Source organism: Mirounga angustirostris, unplaced genomic scaffold, assembly GCF_029215605.1.
Source record: "Mirounga angustirostris isolate CCGP_5_RB_7025 unplaced genomic scaffold, mMirAng1.0.hap1 SCAF_16, whole genome shotgun sequence".
Lineage (NCBI taxonomy): Eukaryota > Metazoa > Chordata > Mammalia > Carnivora > Phocidae > Mirounga > Mirounga angustirostris.
Window position 1 is genome coordinate 30,849,454 of NW_026991724.1, and position 27,651 is coordinate 30,877,104.

Below are 27,651 nucleotides of genomic sequence, written 5' to 3' on the forward strand. Positions count from 1 at the left end.
GAAAATATAGAGTGGGTTATTGTGTGAAATATACCTAATTGTGTTATTTATTGTCATAAACATGGAATAAGGCACTCCAGAGGGCCAAAATCACTAATGCAATAATTTTAGTTCTATTTTTCTTAGTGTGCAATTATAGTCAGCAATCACCAGAGTAAATCTGCTTAAGTATTTTAAACTCTTCTGCTGGGATTGTTTTTTTTCCATCATAGTATATATAATACATTTGTGTCTATCTAGGTGAAGTACTAAGCAGACATCTTAAAACAAGATTAATAGTTTATAGGGCTTTCTTTTTTTAACCCTGCTAAAATGAAACAGATGTGTTGGTATAACAAAAAACAAATCCTATTGCTTGTTTACATATTTCTCTGCACATTAGGACCATGCCAGTGATGTTTATTGGTTTCATTGTTAATTCCCCAGATAACAACAGATGATTGCAAAATATATAGTGGATTAGCGGCGCAAAGATTCAGTGTGCTCTCTGAAATATAAGATTACTTTCCCAAATAGGATTGTGGCAACATAATTTTCTTTGCTTGTGATCTTTTGTGTTTGAGCTGAACATCAGGGTTTTTATTTTTACTTTTTTGTCAGAAAAGAATGCAGCGAACAGTCGGGAAATGGTCATTAAGTATTCATAAACGTTCCTCGCCATCGCAAATAATTGTTTCCTGTGGACTTTCTTACATTTTTGTCCCTTTGATACTGGAATGGAGGGTTCTGTCCTCTGTTCCTCTACAGTCAGGCTTGCAGTTGCTGTGCCTGGAAATCATAAAAATAAAAAGGGTGTTTAGTCACCAGGGGAGTTTACCGGGGTTCGCCATTATTCATAGATGCTCAGCGAGGCTCATTTAAGTTGCAGAAATAGTTAAAAGACCATATAATGCATGCTAAAATGTGTATTTTATTAAATTGGTAAATATTTATTAATAATATAAGAATCTGCCTTTAAATTAAACATCTGATGAATTACCTTGCCTTAAAGCTATAAAACTGTTATTGCTGCTATAAAAAAGTGTAAAGGAGGCATTTTGACTATGAAATTTCATTTCATGGTCAATTGAATTTACTATATTGGAAAGAACTAAAGATGGAATCATAAAATAATTATGATATTCACATACACTCAAAGAACAATGCTTTCACGGACTGGCCTTGGGAGAGAGGACTCAATTTTTAATGCTTCTTTTGTAATGTATTGCTAATCACTAAAGCAGTTGAATTATTTCATTGATTTTTAAAAGTAGAAGTGCCTTAGCTAAGTGCAGGCTGTTGTCATGGTATTTACATGGACCTCATCACATTTATGGAGTGCCTTTCTGAAGTTTTGCTGAACCTGAGTGATATTTATTTTGGCTTGAAACAAACTAATCTTGTTGAAAATTCTAGTAGAATTTCACCTTGAAGAAATGTCATGGGATTTTAAATCACAAATGTTGGAAAAAATAAAATGTGCTCGGACAGAATTATGATGAATACAATGTGTCGTTGGCTTTGTTCTATGTACTACCTGACATGTTCACCTATAAACTGGAATTCAGAATCGCCAGAGGCATGGTTAAAAATAGGCTATGTCAAGGTTCTTCTATATCTCCCTCCGGGTACCGAGTTGGCTGGCTACATCATAATACTCCACAGCATCTCCTTGGAGATTTCCCTTAGGAAGGTCACCAGAAAAATAATAAATAATACTTTATACATCATGCATTCGGCTTCCCAGTGTGCTTTGGATATTCCATACCTTATGCAAGTAAGAAGTTTTATTATACAAATGAGTATGGTTGTCTGTTAAGGATTGCTGCGGTGAATTAAGACTGTCCCAGAAGGAGAAAAGCCAGCTTGTTTATGTTGTATTGAACCAGCTTTTCTTCAGAGCTTCATTGGTTTTCCTTTAGAAAGACTGACAGTTCTGTCACATTACTGATTAGCTGCATTTTTGTTGGCAACAAGCACGTGTTTATCTTCCTTAAATTTATGCCCTTATATGTGAAAACAGAAAGCAGGAACAAAAAGGAGGGATTAAAAAGAGTCCAGTGATTAGGATTCACATTTCAAAATACGCAAATAATGCCCTCGTAGTCAAAAGCAAATTGTTGAAAAATTGAATGTCGATGCATTTGTGACTTCAAAGAACAACCCTGATTTGCGTGTGGTGGAGATGTCTATTTTAAAACAGGACATGGCTGGCCAGTCAAAACCAACAGTATATTCTGGTTAAAAAATCTTTACCTCTAAGCATTATTGTCAGTACAGATGATCATCTGGAAATTATTTTAATCTCCAAAAGATTGCAATTCTAAAAATCTACAACGTGAGCTCCAAAGGGTTTGGTGTTTCATTTTTTTTAACACCTCTCTATAATCTGCCCAGCCTGCTGAGTAGCATTAATATCAGTAGTACATCAATTTCAGAAAGTGGATTATTTTTACTAGACAGCTATTGTGACATATTGGGTCAGTCATAAATGAAAGATATTCATGCAAGCATGCAATACTTGTAATGAAGTCTCACTCTGACCTTCTGTATGATTGATTCTGTAATTTAGTTTTCTGAGGCAGTGCCTGAAATGAAATGAAATCATGTTGAACAAGTTTTGAATACCCACAGTGCACCAGGAGAAGAAAAATCTGCAGCCCTAGAGGCTTGAGAGAGCAGCTGAACGATTTATCTCTCTGCTATTATAGCCTTTGCCAGCATTCAACATTTCTTTCTTTCTTTTTTTTTCTTATTTGGCTTAAGTACTTAATTCTGCAGGTAGCTGTAAATGGGAAAATAAAATGCTGTTCAGATTTAAAATGACAGGACAGGAGTATGTGCAGGGGACTGATAAAATATCTTGAATAGAACTGACCTTTCATGTAGCTGAAAGTTACTGGGGGATTCATCCTCATAATTACCATATAGATTATTTTTATTTCTTTCCTGCAATGAAACATTTCAGAGAGCAGTAGTGCTGATTGAATGAAAATTGAACTTGTTAACATTCTTTTCAGCTTAGCCTGTTGTACATAACAGAAGGTTAGCTTTGATGAATTTCAAAATTCTTTTTGATATCCAAGAAACAGACAGTAAAATAATTGTCTCTAGTCTGATAGTTTGTATGCCCCCCAAAAGAGAATTTATAAAACACACTGATAATTCACATACTTTTTCTTCATACATTATATTTCGTGTTTGGAGGACTGACATTTTTCTGTTTGATATTGCTTTGGATTTAATTGTGATACCGCATATTTACAGAAAATGCTACTCTGGTAATATCAAACATAGAGTTAGGAAATTGAAAAGGCAGGAAGTGAGGGGAGGCATACTGGAGTACGGGAGTCTCTGTACCTGTTAAGGAAAAAGAAAAGGAGAGATAAAAGAAGATATGCATGCAGAGAAGAAAATTAAAAGCTTTGAAGTATTCATAAGACTCTTAAGTCACACTCTGGACAGATAACACTTTTAACCAGAGAAATGGGGCTATATCAGAATAACACATCGAAAACTACCAGGCCTATTTTCAAAGTTTTTCCCACAGTCGTTTGTTATGGCTCTGATTTCAAAGTTGAATTATTTTCGTTTTTACGAAATGACTTTCATGCCAATTTTATACTTAAAAAAAAAAATCTTACATTTAGAGAAATAGCGGACTTTCAATTAATACATTGTTTTAGCCATGTTGCTAAATGTGTTACAGATAAAACAGTTATTTCATGGGTCATTAATGTGTTTAATGCGTGGAACGTTCTATTAAGACAAGCCCTTATTATTGTTATGAACATGTTCATTGGCATTGTCAGTAGGTTTTGTAGAGCTACGTTCCACAGGACAACTGCCACGTAGCCATTGGAGGGACCGACATTCTCTCATACAGATTGAATGATTATTTCAGCTAGATATTATTTTTGGTCAAGTGATGCTCAAAAAAGTATTTTTATTCTGAGTCAACAGTAGAAAAGGCACAACTTACCTAAACAGAACACCCACTTTGAGTGGAGCGGGACCTATCTGTTTCAAGTCCAAATTATCAAATTGAGGGCGCCCGGGTGGCTCAGTTGGTTAAGCGACTGCCTTCAGCTCAGGTCATGATCCTGGAGTCCCAGGATCGAGTCCCGTGTCGGCCTCCCTGCTCAATGGGGAGTCTGCTTCACCCTCTGACCGTCTCCCCTCTCATGCTCTTTCTCACTCTCTCTCTCTAAAATAAATAAAATCTTAAAAAAAAAACAAATTATCAAATTGAAACGGTATGAACCTTTGACAGATATTTGCTGAGACCTACTAAAGTGCCATATATTGTTCTTAACAATTAGAGAGCGGTTATCCTATGGACAAAGTGGCTTTCTTGAATACCAGCGCCTCTTGCAGGTCATCCAAAAACTCGGAGTCTGGTGACTGCTTTAAAAGATGCTTCTCATCCACAGTCACTTTTAATTTAGCAGTTACTACATCTTGACCATTGCCTGCCCCAAATACACAGGCCACAGGCACTTTTATGAGCTGCGTTTTTTTTTTTTTTCTTAAAGATTTTTATTTATTTCAGAGAGAGAGAAAGAGAGAGAGACAGAGCACATGAGAGTGGGGAGGGTCAGAGGGAGAAGCAGACTCCCTGCCGAGCAGGGAGCCCGATGCGGGACTCGATCCCGGGACTCCAGGATCATGACCTGAGCCGAAGGCAGTTGCTAAACCAACTGAGCCACCCAGGCGCCCCTGAGCTGCCTCTCTTTGTAGAGCAAATAGCCTTGTACCATACACAGTTTAAAATCAATATTCTTTATTCTGTCTTTAAGGTTGAGTTAACTTTAGGGTCATCTATTTAAAGGGGAGCATGTTCCAAATTTCTGCTAGACACCAATTAGCTTGTGTGTGAAGTGTGACACGTGATCACTTGCTTGATTGATAACACACAAGGAAAAGTATTGTTAGAAAGTTACGCTGCGATTATTATATCTTGTTTTTAGCCTATATAAACTATATAATAGTTACCTACTATATGGTCATACCGCCAACACCCTGGGTCAAGGACAGGAGAGACACCATTTTAAATCCCCCAGATTGCCGAATAAAACTGGCGTGAGGCTCAAACATTTTTTTAGAGGGATGAGGGTTACTCTCTGTGCTCTTGCCCCATTTCCTTTCATCATGGCACCTGTCACTCTTTGAAATGGCCTCCTTTGCCCATGCACAGCCTGTCCCCTCCTCTCGCCTGTCTCATGGGCTGCTCGTCAGGCTTGCGCCTGGAACAGTGTCTGGGCTGGAATACACTAAGCGCTCAGTGAATATTTTACTTGTTGCATATATGAATGAATGAAAGACTATGTATTTGCTATTAAGAGCATACTTTGACTACTAAGTAAAAATGGAAGAGAGGCCGTTTGAGGTATAAACAGCTGTAAACACAGAATTCTGCTTTAAACTTTTTATTGAGGCCCGAATGAAATCAGCACGGAGCTGACTCCTTGGTAAAACAGAGGAGTTACAGGGTCTACAGGTGAAATACCATTAAGTGTTTTATGGTAAACTCTTGGAAACTTTATTTTGCTAAGAAACTATTAATTAACTTTCGGGAAGACTGTTTTTCACAAAACACTCATGTGTAGGTATGTTTGATTATAACCCTGAGGGTAGCTATTAAGTAAAAATTATCTATTTCAGTGCAGATATTTTGATGAAGTTAAGGTTGTGGTATGTAGGTCTGTAATTATCCTTGCTATGCATTGCATTTGTCATAACGGTGTTTGTTCCAGGGTTTACTGGGGTTAGTAGTACACTAGCTGTGCGTGACAGTTGATTGTTGTTCATTTGGAGACAAAATTTTAACGTTGCTGTGGGACTTAACTTAAATAATTGAGCATAAAATTACCGACCTGAATTTTATATTCGTAGTTCTCTGATCTTTATTAATACAAAGCAATTTGTATTACTGATAATTGTTTAATTGCTCCATTTCTCAAGAAATATTGATTAAAAAATCACCCCAGTGCAAATGTGTTTAGTCACACGTGCTAATATATTTGGGTTATTTGCTTCCTAATTAGATGCTATCCTCTGTTATGAAAACCTAACATTGGATCGTTACAGAGAATATTTATTTGTCAATGTGCACGGAAGGTGCACATTAGATGTTTAAAAATCCTTTATGGCAAAATCAGCCCAGGTGGAAGTAAGCAGCACCGTCGTGAGAAAAAAACAGAGTAATCATGTGTGATAGCTCAGATAAGATATCAATTTGAAAGCCTCTATCTTGCATTTGCAAAAGAAACCAAAACCCAATACTTGAGGATGTGTAATTATATACTACTAAGTGTGCAGCACAAAGATATTATAATAAATGCCAGTGAGGAGGGAAAGGGGTCCCACTCATGCACCAAGAAGGTGTCATGGAGGACCGGCCCTTGCTCCAGGCCTGATGGAATGAGTGAAAACAGATTTTAGTATGTAGAGGAGGTAGAGTTTTGTTGGCTGAGAAAGTAAGAACAAACTGCCCATTTCCCACCACCACCACCGACCGCCCCCCCACCCCCAAATTCCCACATATCTTTATGTGAAGCCTGGCCAGGGTAATACCCCATTGTAATTTACACAGTGAGGACATTTTTCACCTTGCCAATTTCTTTCAATCTTGATTAAGTGCAGGAGAAAGTCTCGGTTTGGGGCTAATAAGTCTTCCACACCTCTTTTATCCTTTTTAAATAAGACAAAGCAGAGGTCTGGCTTGGAGCCTTAGGCGGGCCCCATATTTAGAAGACTACAACGGTGTTGTTTCCTTTTCTTGGTATTTATTTGGCATTCCGTTGATCCAGGTGTCCCCAGTTTTAATTTATGCTAGTGATCCAAAGTTTGCTTTTTAATATAAAATTATTCAGATTTTAACAGTTCACTCAAATAATTAATGTTCAGGAATAGACTGGATCTCAGGCAATTTAAGAAAATGAGGGACCACTACCAGAAATATCCATTCCATGGTTTCCTGTTTTAAAAAAAAAGACAGAGGCTCTTTTATCAGGTGGAAAGAGAGGGGAACCTCAGCTGAGCACTCCCCACACCAAGACCTATGCAAACCTTCAAGGCTTTGTTGAGTTGTACTTATGGGCAAATAGAAGGCAGTGTGCGTCCTATTATCTTGTGAAGTCCATGGCCTGCCCATTCAGAAAGGCTTGGGTGCTCTTCAAAACATAGGTTAAAGTGTTAGGATATATATTTATATTTACATTATAATCAAATTGCCCACCATGGATTCAGATGGGTTGCCCCAGGAGGTGCGATCAGTTAATATCTATTGGAATAAATAACCCCGCTAGATAGATACCAAGCCTTTATACTTGCCATGACATCCGTCTACACTGTGAATAAAATGCAGACTTCCTAGAATAGACTATAAGACTTACCATTTTATGGCCATTCCTTGCCTCTCCAGTTTCATAGCCAGTCCTGCTTTTCCTGGCCTGGTCACACTGGCCTCTCCTTTACTTCCTTGTGCACCGGGCCTTTGCACATACTCTTCTCTGCCTTGGATGCTCTTCCCTCTTTTCTAGCTTAGTAGCTTCTACTCTCCCTTTACACCTTGGCTCTAGTGGGTTGCCTTCTCAGGAAGCATTCCCTGATGACCCCACCGTGCACAGTCTGGCTCAGTCCCATTTCTCCGATCCAGTGCATCTCACTCTTCACCTGGCCTAACCTGCTCCCACCTGTACTGGTATCCTTTCCATTTCTTAGGCATGCCAAGCTCTCTCCCACCTCAGAGTTTGCACATGCTGTTCCCTCTGCCTGGAACATGACTTCTTTCCCCTCCTTTCCTGGTTGGCTCCTCCTCATCCTCCACACCCAAGATGTTTTCATTATAATTGTCTAATAAAGTAGTTCTCAAACGATGGGAATTTTGCCTCCCACCCCCAGGGGACATTTGCCAATATCTAGAGACATTTTGATTGTCACAACCAGGTTGGAGAGGGGAGGATCCTGGCATCTAGTGTGTAGAAGCCAGAGATGCTGCTAAGCAGTCTACCATGCCCAAGATACTCCTCCCCCAACAAAGAATTATCCAGACCACAATGTCAATCCTGCTGAGGTTGGGAAGCTCTTATCTAATAACATCAGAGGACAGAGTGAGACCAAGAAGAGAGGAATGAGTTTTTCCCAAAGGATGCACCGCCTTGGAAATGATACAAGTGAACTCTAGATAGAAAATGTAATTGTGAAAGCTACCAGCATTCAGCTCTTACGTTGGATATAATCGTGGCAATCTGTTATAACCCACTAGTTGCTTTGCCTTTCAGTGATCATGGGTAAGTCCTTTAAGACTGAATTTTAATAAGTGAGAGGTAATGATTTTCAAAAATGCATTAAATTTCTTAGGGCTTTATCTGTGGTTATATATTTCCTTATTGTGTCGTGACTACTAGGAGAAATTGCGAGCAATTTTTGAGGAGTATATATGAATTATTCTTGCCTATGCTTTGTCAGAGTAAATCTATTAGTCCGTTCTAAATTATGTTTAACTCGGGTAGTGTTTAAAAGAATCGCGTGCTAGTTTTCAAGGATTTGAGCATTGGTATATTGGTTTCTCTGGCCTGGCACATAGCAGGTGCTCAATAAGTAACCTTTAAACTGAGCTGACATCTTTCTTTAAGTGGGAATCCTAAGATCAGAGGAAGTGTCTTTCAAAGGTTACCTTTTTTTTATGGAAAAATGATTGGAACTGTTAAGAGTCACCAACTTCCCCAAGGTAGTTGTGAATAATCGGTGGCCCTAAAGGAACTTGAATTTCTAAAAAGACCCTTTTACCATTAATCTTCCTGTACCGTAGTCCTCACGCATAGGAAGTTGTTATGGGACAGCTGTAGACCATGGCAAATGCCAGCACATTATAAGGCATCAGTGATGTGGTTCAGGAGTTACTTGAAAAGACTTTAGAGGCTCTTGGTGTATTGTCCCATGGGAGATAAGAAAGATGGGGCCAGCATGTTTGCCAGCGTGAAGGCTATGTGGATGGCTCTAAGTTTTGGCAACACCTGGGCCCCACCACCAGTGTGCTTCATGAGTGGTGTTCCCCCTGTCTCCACAGCAGAAAATCCCCATTATTTCTCTCTCTCTCTCTTTTTTTTTTGAAGTAAAATGTTCTGAGCACTCTCAATTTATAAAATAAATGAATACAGAGTGCTTTCATTGAAGGGCGGGGTGGGGGGGTGATGGTGGTAGAGAGCCTGGGGCCCCATTCATCCCTCTCCGTCGACACATGCCTCCACCGTTGGGCCATGGCTCCCTCGGACACAGTTTTCCCATCAAGCTAGCTCCGTGACATTGCAGGTAGAAGCTAGAAAGAGCTGATGAAGCCAAGAAAACTTATTTCTTGGCCTTCTGTTTGACCATGAGATCCATCTGGAATGCTATAGATGTGGGATAAGTCAATCAAGTATCTGCACGTGCTAATTTTCATAGGCATTGGAGCAATGCAACTTCTGTGTTAATGAGAAAGTTGCATCAATCAGATCATCATATTTCACGGTCATGCCAGTCAGCTAATTTATTCTTTTACAATCCAAATTAAAATACTTAATTCAAATGGACCTGGAAGTTGCTCGTAAATACTTAAAACATCTAGATTTAATTAAGTCTGAAAGGACTTTTAAAATGCATTCTGAAGAACATATATGGAGTGTAGAATAAAGAATAAGATAGCTTAAGGAGCGTCTGGCTGGCTCAGTCAGTAAAGCATGTGACTCTTGATCTCAGGGTTGTGAGTTCAAGCCCCACGTTGGGCATGGAGCCTACTTAAAAAATAATAATAAAACTTAGAAAAAGTAAAAAGAAGATAGCTTAATTGCCAGTAGTTGGAGGGTGGCAGTGATCTAAGCAAGCAATGGTGGAACTTCAAAAGAACATGGAAGAGTAAGGACGCCTGGGTGGCTCAGTCAGTTAAGCGTCTGCCTTCGGCTCAGGTCATGATCCTAGGGTCCTGGGATGGAGTCCCACATTGGGCTCCCTGCTTAGTGGAGAACCTGCTCCTCCCTCTGCCTGCCACTCCCCTTGCTTGTATGCACTCCCTCTCTCTGACAAATAAATAAAAAAAAATCTTAAAAAAGAACATGGAGGGCGCCTGGGTGGCTCAGTTGGTTGGGCGACTGCCTTCGGCTCGGGTCATGATCCTGGAGTCCCGGGATCGAGTCCCACATCGGGCTCCCTGCTCGGCGGGGAGTCTGCTTCTCCCTCTGACCCTCCTCCCTCTCATGCTCTCTGTCTCTCATTCTCTCTCTCACAAATAAATAAATAAAATCTTTAAAAAAAAAAAAAAGAACATGGAGGGCGCCTGGGTGGCTCAGATGGTTAAGCATCTGCCTTCGGCTCAGGTCATGATCCCAGGGTCCTGGGATCGAGTCCCACGTCGGGCTCCCGGCCTCAGCGGGGAGCCTGCTTCTCCCTCTGACCCTCTCCCCTCTCATGCTATTTCTCTCTCACTCGCTCTCTAAAAAATAAATAAAATCTTTAAAAAAAAAAAAAAGAACATGGAAGAGTAGACAGCTCAAATTTTTGAGGAGAAAAAGCTAACTGAGTGGTAGAATGCTAATCAAAAAAAAAAATAGGACAAACCAAAAATGTAAAATCCACTTTTGTGATTCAAGTCAGCACAGGGACACCTGCCAATAGAATGTGGTATTTTAGGAACAGTGGAAGAGGATATCGATATTGTCAATGAGACAGGGAAGAGTGGGATTGTTCTGGTACATGTGACATGTTTTTCCAGGGATGGCACAGCAATTTAAGAACTCAAATTATTAACGAATGGGAAGTTTATATATTTAAGATGAAACCCTAACAATTAGCCTATACTGTTTTAATGACTCATTGATCTTTTTAGCTTTTCCTGACTAAAGTGTGTTAGTTTTTTATTCATTTTGTGTTTTTTTTAAATGGAAACGTTTAAGATGCTCTCCTCTTTACCCTTCCAGTTCTACCCCTTATAATGTAACCATTGTTAGAAGTTTGGATACTCCATGGGCGCCTGGGTGGCTCAGTTGGTTAAGCGACTGCCTTCGGCTCAGGTCATGATCCTGGAGTCCCGGGATCGAGTCCCGTGTCGGGCTCCCTGCTCGGCAGGGAGTCTGCTTCTCCCTCTGACCCTCCTCCCTCTCATGCTCTCTGTCTCTCATTCTCTCTGTCTCAAATAAATAAATAAAATCTTAAAAAAAAAAAAAAGAAGTTTAGATAGTCCTTTAAAAAAAAAAAAGGTGGGGAGCTATCCTCTGTAATTATTTTACAACTTGTTTTTTCAATTACGATATTTTGGATATCACTGTAGGTCACTGGTTCTCAGATGGGAGAATTTTGCCCCTCAAGGGATAATGTCTGGAGATATTTTTGATTGTCATGATTGGTAGGGAGCGAGATGTTGTTACTGGCATCTAATAGAGGCCAGGGTTGCTATAAACATCCTGCAAGGCAAAGGACAGCCCCACGACAAAGAATTATCTGGTTCAAAATGTCAATAGAGCCAAGATTGGAAACCCTGTTCTAAGTCAATACACATAAATCTGATTCATTATTTTAAAAAGCCTCATAATACCTTATGGTATGGTAGATCATAATTTATTCAAATAATTTCCTGTTGATAGCTACAGCTTCTTATTTAGTGGTGTTTATATATTTAATAAGAAACCAAACGCTCCAATTTAGATATTTACAACTCATTTGTTGCTTATTTAAAGAGCAAAAATAAGTCTTATCAGAAAGACTCAAAAGAACACTTAAAAATTTGTAGGCTTGTGTATAAAATTAGATCCTGGGTCACTGTGAGTCAAGAGAATTTGGTTTGAATAAAAATCACAGACTCACACTAAATGACAAGTCTTAAAGTAAGTTGTTTCAAAGCATGTCTTCATTTCTTTGATTCTTTGGAATTAAAAAAAAGAAGCAGCAACAACTCTAAAGCCTTTTGTATGACTGCCAAAAACAGAAGGCTACTTTTGAAGGGACTGCGGTAACTTCCAGAGAAGCTAACTCTGATGATCTCTAACTCCTCCTTATACATATTTTTTTAAAAAATCCATTAGTCCATTAAGTCATGGCGGGTTGAAGGAAAGAAAACAAGGCAGGTTTAAGAAGAAGAAAGTGATATCCAATCCTAAAGACATTGAACGACTTCCAGATGCCACTGATAATGTAATTCAGAATTGGAATGACCCTCTGGTTAACCACAGAGGGTTTTATAGAAAGGGTCCCCTGAAGCAAACAGATGTGGGCTCTGTGCTTCCCTAAGCCTATCCTCTCTACATGTCAGATGCGCTTCCGGAAGGATAAAATAAAGACTGGATTTGCCTCCCCTCACAGAGCTGGGTCAAGGGGAATGGAACCAGAATGTGTGTGTAAGAAGGATGGAGGACTGGACCAAATGGTGAGCCAGAAAGGCCTGAACCTCTGCTTCAACCCTTTCCTGTCCGTTTCCTCAGTAAGAAGCAAGAGTTGGAAGTTTTCTTTCTCTGCCTATAGTCTTTTATTATTTTCTTTAAAAGTCATCCAGTGACAGTTCTCGAGCAAAATAGACTAGGCTTTGTGCTTTTGACCTTTCAGCTTTGGGGCATGAGTCCTTAGAGTTAATGAATAGGGACCATCATCCTGGAGTAGGGCAGACCTATCTAAGGAGTGAGTGCTAACGTTTTCAGCTTGTTGATACTTGGGAAAACTAAGAATCCCCCCCCCTTGTTATCTGTTGCCTTTTTAGGACCAGAGCCACACGCAAGTGCCCCAGTACCGTCAGGATCACTCGTTGATCATGAGGTCCATCGTCCACATGACTGATGCTGCTCGCTCTGGGATCATGCCTCCCACTCAGCTCACCACCATCAACCAGTCTCAGCTCAGCGCCCAGTTGGGGTTGAATTTGGGAGGTGCCAGTTTGCCACACACGTCTCCTTCGCCTCCAGCAAGCAAATCCGCGACCCCTTCCCCTTCCAGTTCCATCAATGAAGAGGATGCTGATGAATCCAACAGAGTAAGTTGACTGCTTTAGTTGTCACCCACCTGAGAATTTGGAATCACCCCATACTGTGTCTTTGAATTTCACTCATGGTATTACCTTCTTTTGGGATTTGGCTAGCATTTAAATTCATGACAGTTTAATTTTTTTCTTCACTCTTTTACTTACTCATTTTCTGTGAAAAGCGTGTATTCCACTGGAAATTGGGAGATCTGGCTTCTCCTACTGGTTATAAGGCATTGAACATGTCACCTAACTCTTGTAGGCATGATTTTCTCATTCTGCGGAAGGGAGGACTTCCACTAGATTCCCCAGGAATTCTGAAGTGCTCTGCTTCTAAGTTAATAATGTTCATGTGGATAAGTTTCATCCAGTTAGTTGGCTGAGCCACTGTCATATTTGACAGACTTGCACCTTCTCTGATGTTTATCACTTAGTAAGTTCTAATCATTCCATATCCCTGCTTTTGTCATGGGGAGTGATAATTCCAATATACATGGTTTGAAATAAAAACTTAGTTTCAGGGAGGACTTTTCTGAGTGCTTAGAAAGGTATTCTGTTTCAATAAAGTAACTTATGCTTGGTACACTTATTCGTTCCTTATTCATCATATTTTTTACACCTACTCTGTGCTTGGCCTTTTACTTAGTTCTGGTGATATAAAGATTTATAAGAGAATTGCTACCCCTGGGACTCCCCACTGGGGATGAAAAGCAATGTTTAAAACTAGCTCCAGATGTGATTAGAGGTATAATTGATATATCTGGTGTGCGAAGATTGTAGTCGATTCTGCTTGGGAGAGTGATTTGAGGAAGACTTTGTTGAGAAGGTGATATTTGAATTAGGTCTAAGAGGATACATAAAAGTTTGTGAGGCAGAAGAGAGAGGCCAGCATTCTGGTCGAGGGAGCAATGGAAGTACACGTCAATTTATGAGTTATCATGAACAGTTTGATATGGGAAGGAAAGAAATAGGAATTGAAGAAAACAGTAGCTGAAAGGTGGTAGCCTTTCTCGTGCAGGTAGCTGAGAGCTGAGTAATTATTTGCATAGAGGAGTGGCATAAGCAAATTTATGCTTTAGAAAGATGGCTTTGGCTGTATAGAGAATGCATTACAGAGGGAGGGACTGGAGGAAAGGAAACTGATCAACACTTGCTATAAAGTGTTTCCTTTCAGCAAAGGAAGGAATGGACAGGAGGTACAGATTAGTGAGACATGTGAGAGGGAGAATCCTGAAGTTTTGGTAATCCACTGGGATTTGAAGGCATAAAAGATAAATGGGGTTTTAGTATGAGAGCCAGCATGGATATTAGGAAATGAGAGAATCGGCCCAGAAAGAGGAGTGTTACTTTTTCTCCCTTGGAGGAGATGAGAGTTTGGCATGGTCTGGGTTGAATTCAAAGCACCCACGTTTGAGTCTAGAACTCAGTTCATGGGAGGTGGGAGTACAGATTTGGGGCCCATCAGCACATGGATGTGAAGACATGGAAGTAATCAGGATTTCTCAGAGTGTATAAGGAGCAAGTCAAGGCCAGAGCCCTGAGCATCATTTATTTTTAAGTAGCAAATGGAAGAAGAGGAACTAGAGAAGATTGAGAGTGAGGAAGAGGAGGGAAGGGAGGTTAGATATATTGCAGGGATTTGAAGAAGAAGGGTTTGTTCTGTCCCGACATGTTAGCACCCTATTGGACACAGATTGGGTAAATGCATTGACAGTCTCTCCACACACTCACAAGGATTTCTGTGAAGGTAAAGTGAGAAACAATGATTATAAAGAAACTCAAGAGATGTGAATAAGGCCCAGCTAAGTTACAACTGGCCAGGACACAATTCAAATGGATTCCTTTCATTTCACTCACATTTCCACAGATCTTCTACTCAACGTTTGCACCATACTGAAATTGTGCTGGCTAAGGAGAACCTTCCTTATCTGCGACACCTTGCTTACTCCATTTTAAGCAAGGGTCTAGGTTCTGTGTAAAGGCAAAGAATCCAATTTGTTATCTTTTAAGCAACTGAGCTAAGAAAGAAAGATTAAAATTATCGTTGATGGTGTCTCTTCGGGGGAAAACTACTTCTCCACCTTCCCCAATGCTCTTCAATCAATTACACACAGGTTTCTTTCAGAGAATTAATTCTGAGCTCTTGTTTAAACTGTGAGATTCTTCATTTCGGGTTTATTCTTAAAAGGTAATGATGATTAGGGCAAGTCATGGTTATCCGAGGAAGATATCAAAGGTTGTCACCATTGGAATGCTGGTTTACCGAGAGCAAGATTGAGCTGTTTTTCTTTTGGAAAGGCTACTCTGAAAATTACTCTCACCTTGTCATCAGTCAGGGCATCATTGGTACCAACAGTGCCAACTTTTCTTCCAGGAAAACAATATATAGTTGTTTGACTCAATTAGGAAAATCCTTGTCTATTTTTTCCCCCCATGGGGCTAAAGCAGTATTTTTCACTGAAGGAAAACTTGGCCCCTGCTGAAGCTCTAACTGAAAAGCATCCGAGTCTCTTACAAGTTCAGATTCATTAACTAGAGTTAAACAAGTCTCGCTTATCCTGAGAATTCAGGGAAAAAAAGACCATTGAAAATGATTGACTTAATCGTGAGTTATGGAAGATGGCATTTTGGAGAAGAGTTGAGATGATGTGGCTTACCATCATTTGAAGTGTATAAACTACTTGTATGAAGTCCCTATGTTGTTACCACTCAAGGAGGGCCACGGAGAAGTGGACTTGTGGTTTCCCCCCACCTTGAGGGTCCAGAGCTCTCAGAGACACGTTACTTAGCAGTGTTCCCCCTAAGAATTTTAGTAATCGGATTAAGTTCTAAATGCCTCTCATTCAGAAAATAATGACACTCTTGGAAAATTTGAATTTAGGGTTTGAGACTCAACGCCATTAAACACCAATCTGTTAGTAACTTGAGTCTATCTCTTTTGATCTTCCCCACGGCTGGCTTTTAAAACTGATTTTGTCACACATTTCAGCTTTCCCGATGAAGTTAACTGCAAAATGATCTTCAGTTCAGTCCTATTGTAATCTAGAGGGACACAACAAGGCTGATACATCTTTTCTCGTGCTTCTCTGATAAATGTATTATATGATCACTGAAATTAGATGATGGGAGTGGCAGGTGAATCTGGAGCTCCGTGGTATATAGATGTGGGGAGCTATACCCCTGTCATTTCTGTGGCTTTGATCTCAGCAAGTTCATATGGTAGATATGTGTCAGGTTCTCACTGTCCCTGCGGCAGCCAACTTCCTGACCAGAGTTACTTTCTGTAGGACTGTTTTCTTATTGGTCTTTTTAGCCTTGGTGATTTTAAGTATCAATTATTGTTCTCTTCTAGGTTTTTAATTTTAATAAAGAATATCAATTTCCTCTTTATCTCCAGTTAAAGGAGTTTTGACATTTTTTTATATTTCTTGTTAGCCTATTCTTTCGAAAGTTATCATGACTTAAAGAAATAAAGATGACCTTTCTCTTACTGTGCAAGCTCAGGGCTTGTAGCTAATTTCCACTGGAGTTTCTGGAGACCCGTGAGCAAGGTAACATTCTGGTAAAATAAAAGAAGCTTTGAAAAATCGATTCAGACTGATCATATATATGGCACGTGACTATGGCCAGGGACCTCATTTAAAATATCTAAATATGATCAACATCCCGAATTACTTAGATTTACTTCTAAAATCTCTGAAAATGTAAACTATTTTATGTGTACACATGTAATGTGTATATATATTGCACGTACACACACACACACACACGCACACACACTTTATTGCCTGGTACAGAGTGTTCTGTTTTTCATGACTCATAATTGCTATTTAGAGCATATGTTGTGAATGTATTGAAGATACTTCTGGGTCTCATTAATCAGTGTTCTAAATGCTAATCTCTGCTGTCCAGTTAACTCTAAGAAAGCTCACCCCTCCCCTGCTTTTGCCGGGGATTCCTCTGTCGATGAATCAGCTGAACAAAACCTTCAAAGAACAGTTGCGGACCTGGGTAGGTCTTGCCGCCTTCTCTGCGAAGACATTCTAGGCAGTGAATTTTCTTCCTGCTTTGCAGGCCATTGGAGAGAAAAGAGCTGCTCCAGATTCTGGCAAGAAGCCCAAGACTCCAAAGAAAAAGAAAAAGAAAGACCCCAACGAGCCGCAGAAACCAGTATCAGCATATGCCCTGTTTTTCAGGGACACACAGGCTGCCATTAAAGGGCAAAACCCCAATGCCACCTTTGGAGAGGTCTCAAAAATTGTGGCATCTATGTGGGACAGCCTTGGAGAAGAACAAAAGCAGGTGAGGTGAAGATCCAGCACAGCCCTATATGAAAAAGTTACCAGAGTATTTCTTAGATTTCTTTTTCTTTTCTTTTCTTTCCTTCTTTCTTTTCTTTTCTTTTCTTTTTTTTTTTTTTTAAGATTTGTGTATTTATTTGAGAGAGAGAAAGAGAGCACGGGCCAGGGTTGGGGAGCAAAGGAGAGAGGGAGAAGCAGACTCCCCGCCGAGCAGGGGCCCCCACGCGGGGCTCGATCCCAGGACCCCGGGTTCATGACCTGAGAGAAGGCAGATGCTTCACCAACTGAGCCACCCAGGCGCCCCTCTTATACCTTTTCTAAGTGAACATTCACTTAATATGACTGTTTCTCATCAAGGCCTTTCTAAGCTATGGAATTTAGAAACACAGTTGTATAAATCCAAGCCCCTCTCCCATTATATGGATTTCTCGGTCCCCCTTAAGGGTGGTGTTCAGAACCCATTCAGAGGAGAAATGGGGAAATTCAGGCAGCACCCTGCATGCATGAACTTTTGATGATCATCTTTTCATTTTAAGTGATGTGGAACTTGCCCCCTTTGTTCAGAAAGGGCACTACAGAGGGATGAGGTCCATCCCGCTTGCCTTTCCTTTGATCATCTGTCCAAACGCTTGTGCCGTCCTGGTGGGTCTCCAAACTTTGAGGCTACCTCTGCGAGTCTCATTATCGTCACCGGGCATTTGAAATTTTATTGCCAGTTCGTTGGAAAGCTCGGCCATGTGAGAGGTGGTATTGAGAGATTAGTCAAGCTGGTGGGAGATACTTCCTTAGGACCTTGACTCCTGGGCCTCCACACAAATGGAGAGGAAGAATGGCTTCCTTGCTCCTTGAGTGAAACTCCCAATGACCATTAGTAGGAATGGACGTTCCATGTTCTCAGAAGACTAGACCTCTCTTAGTAATAAAATAGAATCCCCATCTCAGGAGTGAAGACGTGAGGATAACCCTTGATTTTTTTTACACATCATGACCTCATTCCTACTAGCTCGGGACGGTGCAGCTGTAGGATTTGCCCATATGCGGTGAGTTTATTGTTGTATGTAGCACACTGATTTTCTGTCCCAGAAATGTAATCCTAAGGGGCTGGCAGACTGCTACCTCTTTTAGCTCTGGAGAAAAAGATGGTTGCGCTTTGGTCTAACCCACAGCTGTCAGGCACCCTTAAGGAAAGGAAGCGCCCATCATGTTTAATATATTGGGACTTGTTTATGTAACTCAAACGGCCTCACTAATGGAAATTTCTCATCTTTTAACTATTTCTGACCTTTTTTTTTTTTTCCTTCAAAAGAAAACCGCGGTGGTTTCATCTTTTCTCTTGTGTCTTCACAACACTGTACCCATTGTGGTTGGTTTTTGAATACTCAGATTCGGTGCCGGTTAGAAATGTGTGTGAGGGAAAGAAGGCACTGATGGAGAAATTCATTATTCCCTATAACTTGAACCCTTTGTAGCCAATTTTACTCTCCTTGCTACTGTATCTCTGCCTTAGCATGAGGCCCTCAGCTGTTTCTCTCAAAGCATCTGTCCTACAACCGGAAATCTTGTTTTCATTTATCAGCGGAAACATCAAGATTGTGTTCCAGTGAGGGAGGCAGGGTTTTGTTTTAATACTTCTGTGTGTATGTGTGTTCACATTTAAAAATCAAAGCCACAGAGACCAACTTTTTAGGTGAGTTCTGTTGTGACCTCATTTGTGCGACCGTCATTTTATGGCTGAGAAATTGTATGCTAAAGGTGATCCTAACTGTGGTCTTTTTTTTTTTTATAGGTGTATAAAAGGAAAACAGAAGCTGCCAAAAAGGAATACTTAAAGGCCTTGGCTGCATACCGGGCCAGCCTTGTTTCTAAGGTAAACCTGTGTGGGGATGGCGGGTCTCTGAGTTACACTGTTGAGAACAGCCCCCGAGCATTGAAAATGTCAAGGCAGCTCCCCTTAGAGTTGACCCAAAAAAGGCATCTTGAACAACTCATAAATGTAACTTGTTTCCATGAGAGATGACTGCAGTGATGGCCCCAAAAATAGGAGTTAATGGGAGCTTCTGAATCTGAATTTTTTCCAGAAGATTCCCTGGTCTCTCTTTCTTTTTTTTTTTTTTAAAGATTATTTATTTATTTATTTATTTGAGAGAGAGAGAGCAGGAGAGGGGGGAGGGTCAGAGGGAGAAGCAGACTCCCCGCCGAGCAGGGAGCCCTATGCGGGACTCGATCCAGGGACTCCAGGATCATGACCTGAGCCGAAGGCAGTCGCTTAACCAACTGAGCCACCCAGGCGCCCTGGTCTCTCTTTCTGTGTGTTGAAACTATTTAACAAACACAAATACGAAAGACAGATCTTTTTTTTTTTTTTTAAAGATTTTATTTATTTATTTGAGAGAGAGAGAATGAGAGAGAGAGAGAGAGCCCATGAGAGGGGGGGAGGGTCAGAGGGAGAAGCAGACTCCCTGCCAAGGAGGGAGCCCGATGCGGGACTCGATCCCGGGACTCCAGGATCATGACCTGAGCCAAAGGCAGTTGCCCAACCAACTGAGCCACCCAGGTGCCCCGAAAGACAGATCTTTAATAGCCTCTTTATCTTTGCTTTTTGTCAGGGACCGAGATCTGTGCGAATGTCCGCTATTTAAACAGGGCGGTGTTTTGGTCATATCTGGGATATCCTATTATAAATTCTCCAATGGTTATGTTTTGTAATGGGGGATTTTGCATTTTTGACCAAACTGTTCCACATCAGATAAATAAATAAACTTCATGATTATTTTAAAATAAAATTATGCTCCAAGTACTTTATATTAAAAAAAAAAGGGGACGCCTGGGTGGCTCAGATGGTTAAGCGTCTGCCTTCGGCTCAGGTCATGGTCCCAGCGTCCTGGGATCGAGTCCCGCATCGGGCTCCCTGCTCCTTGGGAGCCTGCTTCTCCCTCTGCCTCTCTCTCTCTCTCTCTCTGTCTCTCATGAATAAATAAATAAAATCTTAAAAAAAAAAAAAGACATGTATATATATTATACATAAGAGTATAAAATGGACCCTGATGTATTATAAAATGCACTGGTATCCCAAAGCAAATGTCAGTCTAGATTATTATTACCTTGATCCAAAAGGAGCGTGAGCTATTAGGTTCTGTTTTAACATTTAATTAACTTTGTCTTTAGCCTTCCTAGAATTTAGAGAGGCTTTGGGGAGAATAATTTGAACTAATGTTTTTGCTCTTGATGTATTTCCTCTGGCAATCGGGGATTCCATTCCATTGTCATGCTTGTTGCCTCAAGTACCACATAGGGCTGCAGGGCATGGTGGGCGTTGCTGGCAAAGCCATTTAGAAAGGGTTTAATTCCTTTTTTCTCTTCCTCACCTGAGCTGTTTCTTCTTTATATTAAGATCTGCCAAGTCAGATGAGGAGAGGTCCTCCCTTTTTTCCCCACTGTCAGCTGTTAGGACACCTTCCACTTCATTAGAAAGAGAAAACATTCATCAGGTCAATAGCAAAACCTTTTTCTCTGAGACGCTGCAAGACATATCATATAAGATGTACCAGTCCTGGCCTCAGATCTGCATATTGGCAGAAGACAGCTGAATGTGTGGGCTACAGATGTTAAGAATGGAGGTATAGCTGGCTAATGAGATAGGGTGACGCGAATAGAGGAACAATGCCCATGTACTTCCTAAGTGGATCATTTATTCATTCATTTACCCAGAAGCAGGAATAGGTGATCTTTGTGCATTAGAGCATGAATAATTGACCCCACATGGATTTCAGCCAAGAGCCGGTATCTCAAAAGGCATTCAGGAAACAGTCACCACGACAGGGCTCATTGAGTCAGGTAGAAGGGATACTGTGAAAGTTATACCCTGGGTTCCAGAATCGGGATTCAGAAGTATCTCCGAATGGAAGTCAGCGATTCCAAAAAACCAGTAGGATGGAATAAATCTAAAATAGTGTTTTTGTTGGGGGTTTTTTGTTTTGTTTTTTCCTTAAGTTAGTGCAGTTTGAGAGCATCCTTAATTTATATTCAGAGCCCTGGCAGGGAACTAAAATAGTCCTTGAGGTAGAAGTTCAGAATAATTTCGTCTGAACCAAAAGTATAAGATAGCTTCTAATGCAGTGATCTCACAGGAAGTAATATCCATGGTACAGCATGATGATGAGACCACATCTGAAGAATTGGTTCCGTTTTAGACCCCACAATTTAAAGAAGGAATGGTAGCCAACCGAAAGCCCATCTGGATGGTTGCCTCCAGGATGGTGAGGACTAAAAATCAGACCATATTCAAATAATTAAAAGAATCAGGGAGGCAAGGATTTGGGGGCATGTGATCTTGGTCCTCAAGTTAAAGGCCATCATGTGGGAAGCCCAAGTTTGAACTCTGTGCCCCAGATAGAAGATCTCATCCAAGGAGTGAGGTCTCATCCAAGGAGTGAGGTCACAGGCAGCAAAAATTCAGCCTTCATTAGAAATCATGAGTAGGGTCGCGTCATATATGCATTTAACTTACGCCCCTACATTCAGAGCCTGGGCCCCCTCTCTTAAGATGTGTCTCTACTGTATTACTTATAATCTTCCCAACAACCAACAAAAATTAATAGGAGCTTAGTATTAAAACCTAAGGGAGTAAACCTGGCAGGCAAACAAGATCTCTTTCATCCACTCATTTCTATTCGCCACTAGGATGGCATCTGAAAGGCACATTGGTGTGATTCCCCAGGTGTCTAAATATAGACTTCCCTGGTAGTTTCATCCTAAGACTAGCTGGGTGATTTTTAAACATTAGAGTATAGAAGAATTATTTTCATGTGTATATGTACAACACTGTATGTATTTTACCTTATGGGTGATTTAATAGTTTTTTAAAGATGATGAATGAGTCTTTGCAGGTTTCTTCTTACCCTAAGGCTTTAGAATGTGTCCTTCCAGTAGGCATGCAACGCCACCAAGCCCCTGCACAAAAGCAGAGAGTTGTCCACTGCTAGGTGGTGCTTCACAATGATAATGTGTTCAAACAGAAGCCATCAACAATGGCTTCTCCCACACTGAGTGATTTTCAATCCAAGATCACCTCTGAGGTTCCTTCTAATGGTAGATTTTTAAAATGTGAGTAATACAAATCTGGAAGTAAACATTCCATATCATTGAAGAGAGTGGTTATCAGCTCGATGCTTCCAAGGTGCTCCCACTACCCCCCTCCAGAAACACCTAATTTTGTGAAGAGTAAGAGAAAAAATAGTGAGTGCAATCATGTCAATCACTGTTGCATGAGTAAAAGTATTTATTTTTGTGGAGGTAATTATATGTGTTCAGCACAGAATGTAATAGGTCATTTCTCTCCAGAGTTGAGCCTCACATCAGATCAGTTGTTTATCTTGTGATAGGTTATTCAGTCACCTGAGTGTTGAACATTCTCGCCTCGTTTAGGACTCCTGTGATAAATTGTGGAGATCTTTGAAAATATTGGGTAAACTAAAACAATTTCTTAGGTTGTAAAATACTTGCATTTAATATCTCTGCAGAATTCAGTTGCATTTTTCTTATATTCACATGAGCACTGTCACACATCGCCATGCACGTGCAGAGCCTTGCTGTTTTCAAGTAGTGGTTTTCTAGTAATAGTAATTGTTAATTCATAAAAATCGCCCACATAGACTAAATGCTTCCATGGGCCAGACCCTATTCTAAAGGCTTAACAAATATGAGTTAGTTTAATTCTCACAACCTCAATAGAACCCCATTTTATAGGTAAGGAAACTGAGGAACAGTTGGGTGAATTTAACTTGCCCAGAGTGACAAAGTGGTTAAGTAGTAGAGTGCGATTTGAACGCAGGCAGTCAATAACTCTGCTCTTTCGATATGCTTCTTAGTGATGTGGGTTCGCTCAGACTTAACTGCTGGAGAAGAGTTCATCTTGAACGTGTGTATCAGTCACCTTTTGCTACATCGTGCTGTGTAACAACCAGCCCCAAAGCCCAGGGATTTAAACAGAGGAGTGTTTATCTCAGAGGGTGCCAGGGAACTGGCTAGTTCTGCAGTCTAGGCCCATCAGGATCCACTAGTCCTGCTCATCCGTCTGCAGTCAGCATGGAGGTTGGGGCAGGGGCTGGGCTCATTCACCTATGTGGCAGTTGCCTGGCTGGCTTTTGAGTGGTGCCTGGGCCATGTCTCCCTTATCACACACATGGTGATGGCAGATTTCCAGAGTGATTGGAAGGGCAAAGGTCCAGCCCAGATCCCAGGGGTACGGGATTTGCCTCTATCTCTGGGGAGGGGAAGCTAAAAAGTCACATGACAAGAGACTTGGGTCCAGGGAAGAATGGGTAATGGCGGTCATTTTTTTTTAAATTCCATTTTCAATACTTGAAACCAGTTAAATCTTGTCAGTCCTTGGGTATCTAAATATTTGGGGATTTTTCTCCCCCACCATGCAGGCTGCTGCTGAATCAGCAGAAGCCCAGACCATCCGCTCTGTTCAGCAGACCCTGGCGTCCACCAATCTGACATCCTCACTCCTTCTCAACCCTCCGCTGTCGCAACACGCAAGCGTGTCAGCCGCCCCTCAGACTCTCCAACAGTCGCTCCCTCGGTCGATCGCCCCCAAACCCCTAACCATGAGACTTCCCATGAACCAGATTGTCACATCGGTCACCATCGCAGCCAACATGCCATCGAACATTGGGGCCCCACTGATAAGCGCCATGGGAACGACCCTGGTGGGCTCGGCGTCGTCCACCCAAGTGAGCCCTTCCGTGCAGACCCAGCAGCAGCAGCAGATGCAGCAGCAGATGCAGCAGATGCAGCAGCAGCAGCTGCAGCAGCACCAAATGCATCAGCAGATCCAGCAGCAGATGCAGCAGCAGCATTTCCAGCACCACATGCAGCAGCACCTGCAGCAGCAGCAGCAGCACCTGCAGCAGCAGATCAGCCAGCAGCAGCTGCAGCAGCAGCTGCAGCAGCACATCCAGCTGCAGCAGCTGCAGCACATGCAGCACCCGTCCCAGCCTTCCCCGCGGCAGCACTCTCCCGCCGCCTCCCAGATGACGTCGCCCCTCCCCGCCATCGGGAGCCCCCAGCCGGCCTCCCAGCAGCACCAGTCGCAAGTACAGGCTCAGACACAGACTCAAGTACTGTCGCAGGTCAGTATTTTCTGAAGACGCCCGCGGCAGGCAGGTGCATTCGGATGTGGGCGCGCGGAGGAGCGCGGCGGAGGAGGGTCCGCCGGGCGGCCGCGGCCGCAGCTTGTAAGTTGCTGGTGGTGATGCAGGAATGTGCAACAGATCACATGGTCCTCTCAAGTGTCTATTAGATAGGCAATAAGAACACAGTGTAGCTGAGTATCATCTTCTAGCTGACTATAAATCACTTTGTTTTTAAACAAGAGAAGCTGTGCTCTTTTATGTGATGCCTTTTTTTATTTATTCAGGCTATATACCTACAATATGTGAATCAAACCGTTTAATGAATCCTGGGACATACTGATGACTGTAAACTGGCCTCTCTGAGTCATAGAAAATGGCCTTATTTCCCCCAGAAGTGAATAAACCACACTTCGAGGCTATTTGAACTTCCGGAGCCCTAAAAATAAAAAAGCACAGTCGTAATTACCTGAAATATGAAGATCCAGTTTCATACAAACGTTTGTATGACGTGAATCGTTGATGGCATTTTTTTGTCATGAAAAAAAAAATAATGTAAATCACAGACTTTTGCCAAAGCTCTTATTTTTTTTTCCTAAATCTCTCCAGAAAAGAAAAAAAAAATGCAAGTGATTAGGTTCCATTATTGACTCATTTCCACTTTTTTAACCCATGACTTCTCCAAATCAAACCACAGTATATGTTGTAACAATATCTATGGCCACTGTTAGCCCATTATACTCATTCCAATTAGAAGAAAAGAATGTGAATATTATATTCTGTGTTTTGAGTGACAAGTTTCGAAAAATAAAAACACTGTATTTTTAAAAAGGGAAATGCACTTAAATGAAAACAGTTATTACAAAAAGTTAAGATTTAAAAAAAAATGCAAGAGTTTTTATTATGATGTGATACCGGTAGAATATTTAAAAGACGCACCACATCTGAATAATCAATGTAAATATTTTCTTTCAAAGTTGTAAGTTTTCATATCATGTATTGTAAAGTTTTCATAAACGAGGCTTTAACGTAAACACTGGTGACATAAACCATTCATTGCTACGTTGCTTATTGTGTTTTTATGCTGTTTTATACTTTTTTATGAGTTACGATAGCAGCAATTAAGTTGTTTGTATTTTGCTTAACTAAAACAAAAATGCTTTTATCTTGCTATAGAATAAACACATTTCAGTAAAAACTGTGGACTGTATTTTGATGCAACAACCAGGAAAATGTTCACTTTTCAAATAAAATGATATGTCAAATTTCACTTCCGGTTCCTTGAATACGTATATGATGGGAAAGATGCCACATACCAACTTTTATTTGAGCCAAAGCATTGTCTTCTGTGTTCAGTTGGAAATAGGATATTCGTTGCTAGGAATTTGGATCATATGGTCCAAATCCAGGACCTCTTAAAAAATCGGAAATATATATATATATACATATATATATATATATATATATATTTTTTTTTAATGATCCTTTTGTTAAGATGCAAGTGGCAAGGTAAGTATAGAGGAAAAAACAATTGTCTTCTATTTGGGGCTAGAACTAGCCGGCATTGTGTTGTTATTGCTATTAAAAAGGATGGTGAAAATAAGTATTTCAGTGTTCATTTCTTCCCCCCTTTTCTTGCTCTGTAGTGGCTCCTGTTTGAGAACAGTGTGACCACTATCCCCAGTTGTCTTGCATGATTAATTACAGCATCTGTCCTGTCAGAAGCTATAATGAAGAGGTCTTGATAAAAATTGCAAATTACCACTGGCAACAGTCTTAAACTGCTTATGATAAAATGAAAATTAAAAACAGCAAGTGTCAACCCTGACCAGGATCCTAATCTGGCAAAAATGAGGGTGTAGGTTATGGTGTCCGCAGCTCAGCTCCCGTGTGCAAGACATTCGGAAATAATGGGCTATGGATTCCTCAAAGTTGTTGTTGTATTTCAAAGAATATTTACTGTATGTTGTGGGCTATGAATAATGAATTCAGCTTTCAATATTTCATAATCCTCTCGTACTCTGTATTATGTACAAATATTGAACAGCAAGAGATTCTAATTATAAATTTATAGATTTCTTGCTGTGGAAAAATTTATGTCTAAATTGAAGCTTTTCGTAAGCTGTATTAGTTGACAGGTATCAGTGTTCAAACAGTCTTAGAACGATGCCTAATCACATCTACAAGGAGGCAATTGTGTTCCACAAAGAAATGATCTGCTTGCCTCCAACCCATCAAAAGCAGAGCTGATGGTAAGAGATTTTCTGTGAATTGAAACTAACATTACATAACAATAAGAACCATTTTATATTCTGTTGTGAAACCTTTAGACAAATGTCTTCAAAATTAATTGCTAAACTACATGTGACAGTAATTGTGTATTAGTTCTGTCATTGTCATTTTGAAAACCCATGAAGTATTGCTTGAGAAAAAAAAATGTCACTAGTGATAAGACTTAATTGCAAGCGAAGTCTGTTTTCAACTGTTTGCAGTTAGAAGCAGGTGTTGTAACATCTATTAAATGATTTTGTAAATCTTGGGTTTTATCACATTTGATTAAATGCTGCTAAGCCACTGACGGTCCATTTCAAGGAGAAAAAAAAATCATTTAATTACTACAGTTTAAGGAAATTAATCATCAGGCAAAACTGTATGTTTAAAGCGTCAAAAGGCTTGAATCATGAAAAGAATTCTCCAACCTTGTCACCGGATGATTCTTCTCAGGATTCGCCAAAGCATATTATGTATCAGCTTGTATTTCAATTTATACATGTGACTGGTAACCTATTCCTGAGACGTCAGTAAGTACTTGCTGTACTTTTTCGGTTACAGGTCAGAAATAAATCAGGGTAATGAAAAATAGGCGTGAGAAATGTGGTATCTGATTAGTGGGATTTCTAAATGGTCTAACTGCCTTCCCTCTTAAGTGGTGTCGAGACATTAACGAGGCTTCTGCGCACCACCACCCCCCCACACACACACCATGCACCCCCCACCTCTGTCACGCACACCTTTTCTCTCCCCCTGCCGGGTGCGCATGATTTCATCACTCCGGCTAGACACGTTCCCTTTTTCGCATTAACCTGTACCGCCTTATGATGGAGGAGCATAAGGAGTTTTCATTTTTAGCTGACATGGGGTCATTAGTTCTCAACTCAGAGAACAAAAGCTTAAATGCCTTCGTGCAGCATAATTTCTGCCATATATTACCACCTGACGGAGGTCTGAAGGCGTTCTAGACAGATGGATTAAT

At 40.7% G+C, this 27,651-nt stretch overlaps 1 protein-coding gene across 1 annotated transcript in view; it reads left to right on the top strand.

The window, feature by feature from the left end:
* Positions 1-25,622, top strand: part of TOX3 (TOX high mobility group box family member 3) — a 105,347-nt gene extending 79,725 nt beyond the window's left edge. The window contains exons 4-7 of the mRNA XM_045891129.2: positions 12,704-12,973; positions 17,036-17,263; positions 19,049-19,129; positions 23,694-25,622. Coding sequence (XP_045747085.1) covers positions 12,704-12,973; positions 17,036-17,263; positions 19,049-19,129; positions 23,694-24,413 — 1,299 coding nt within the window. The 3' untranslated portion in view covers positions 24,414-25,622. The remainder of the gene's footprint in view (positions 1-12,703; positions 12,974-17,035; positions 17,264-19,048; positions 19,130-23,693) is intronic.
* Positions 25,623-27,651: the final 2,029 nt, after the last annotated feature.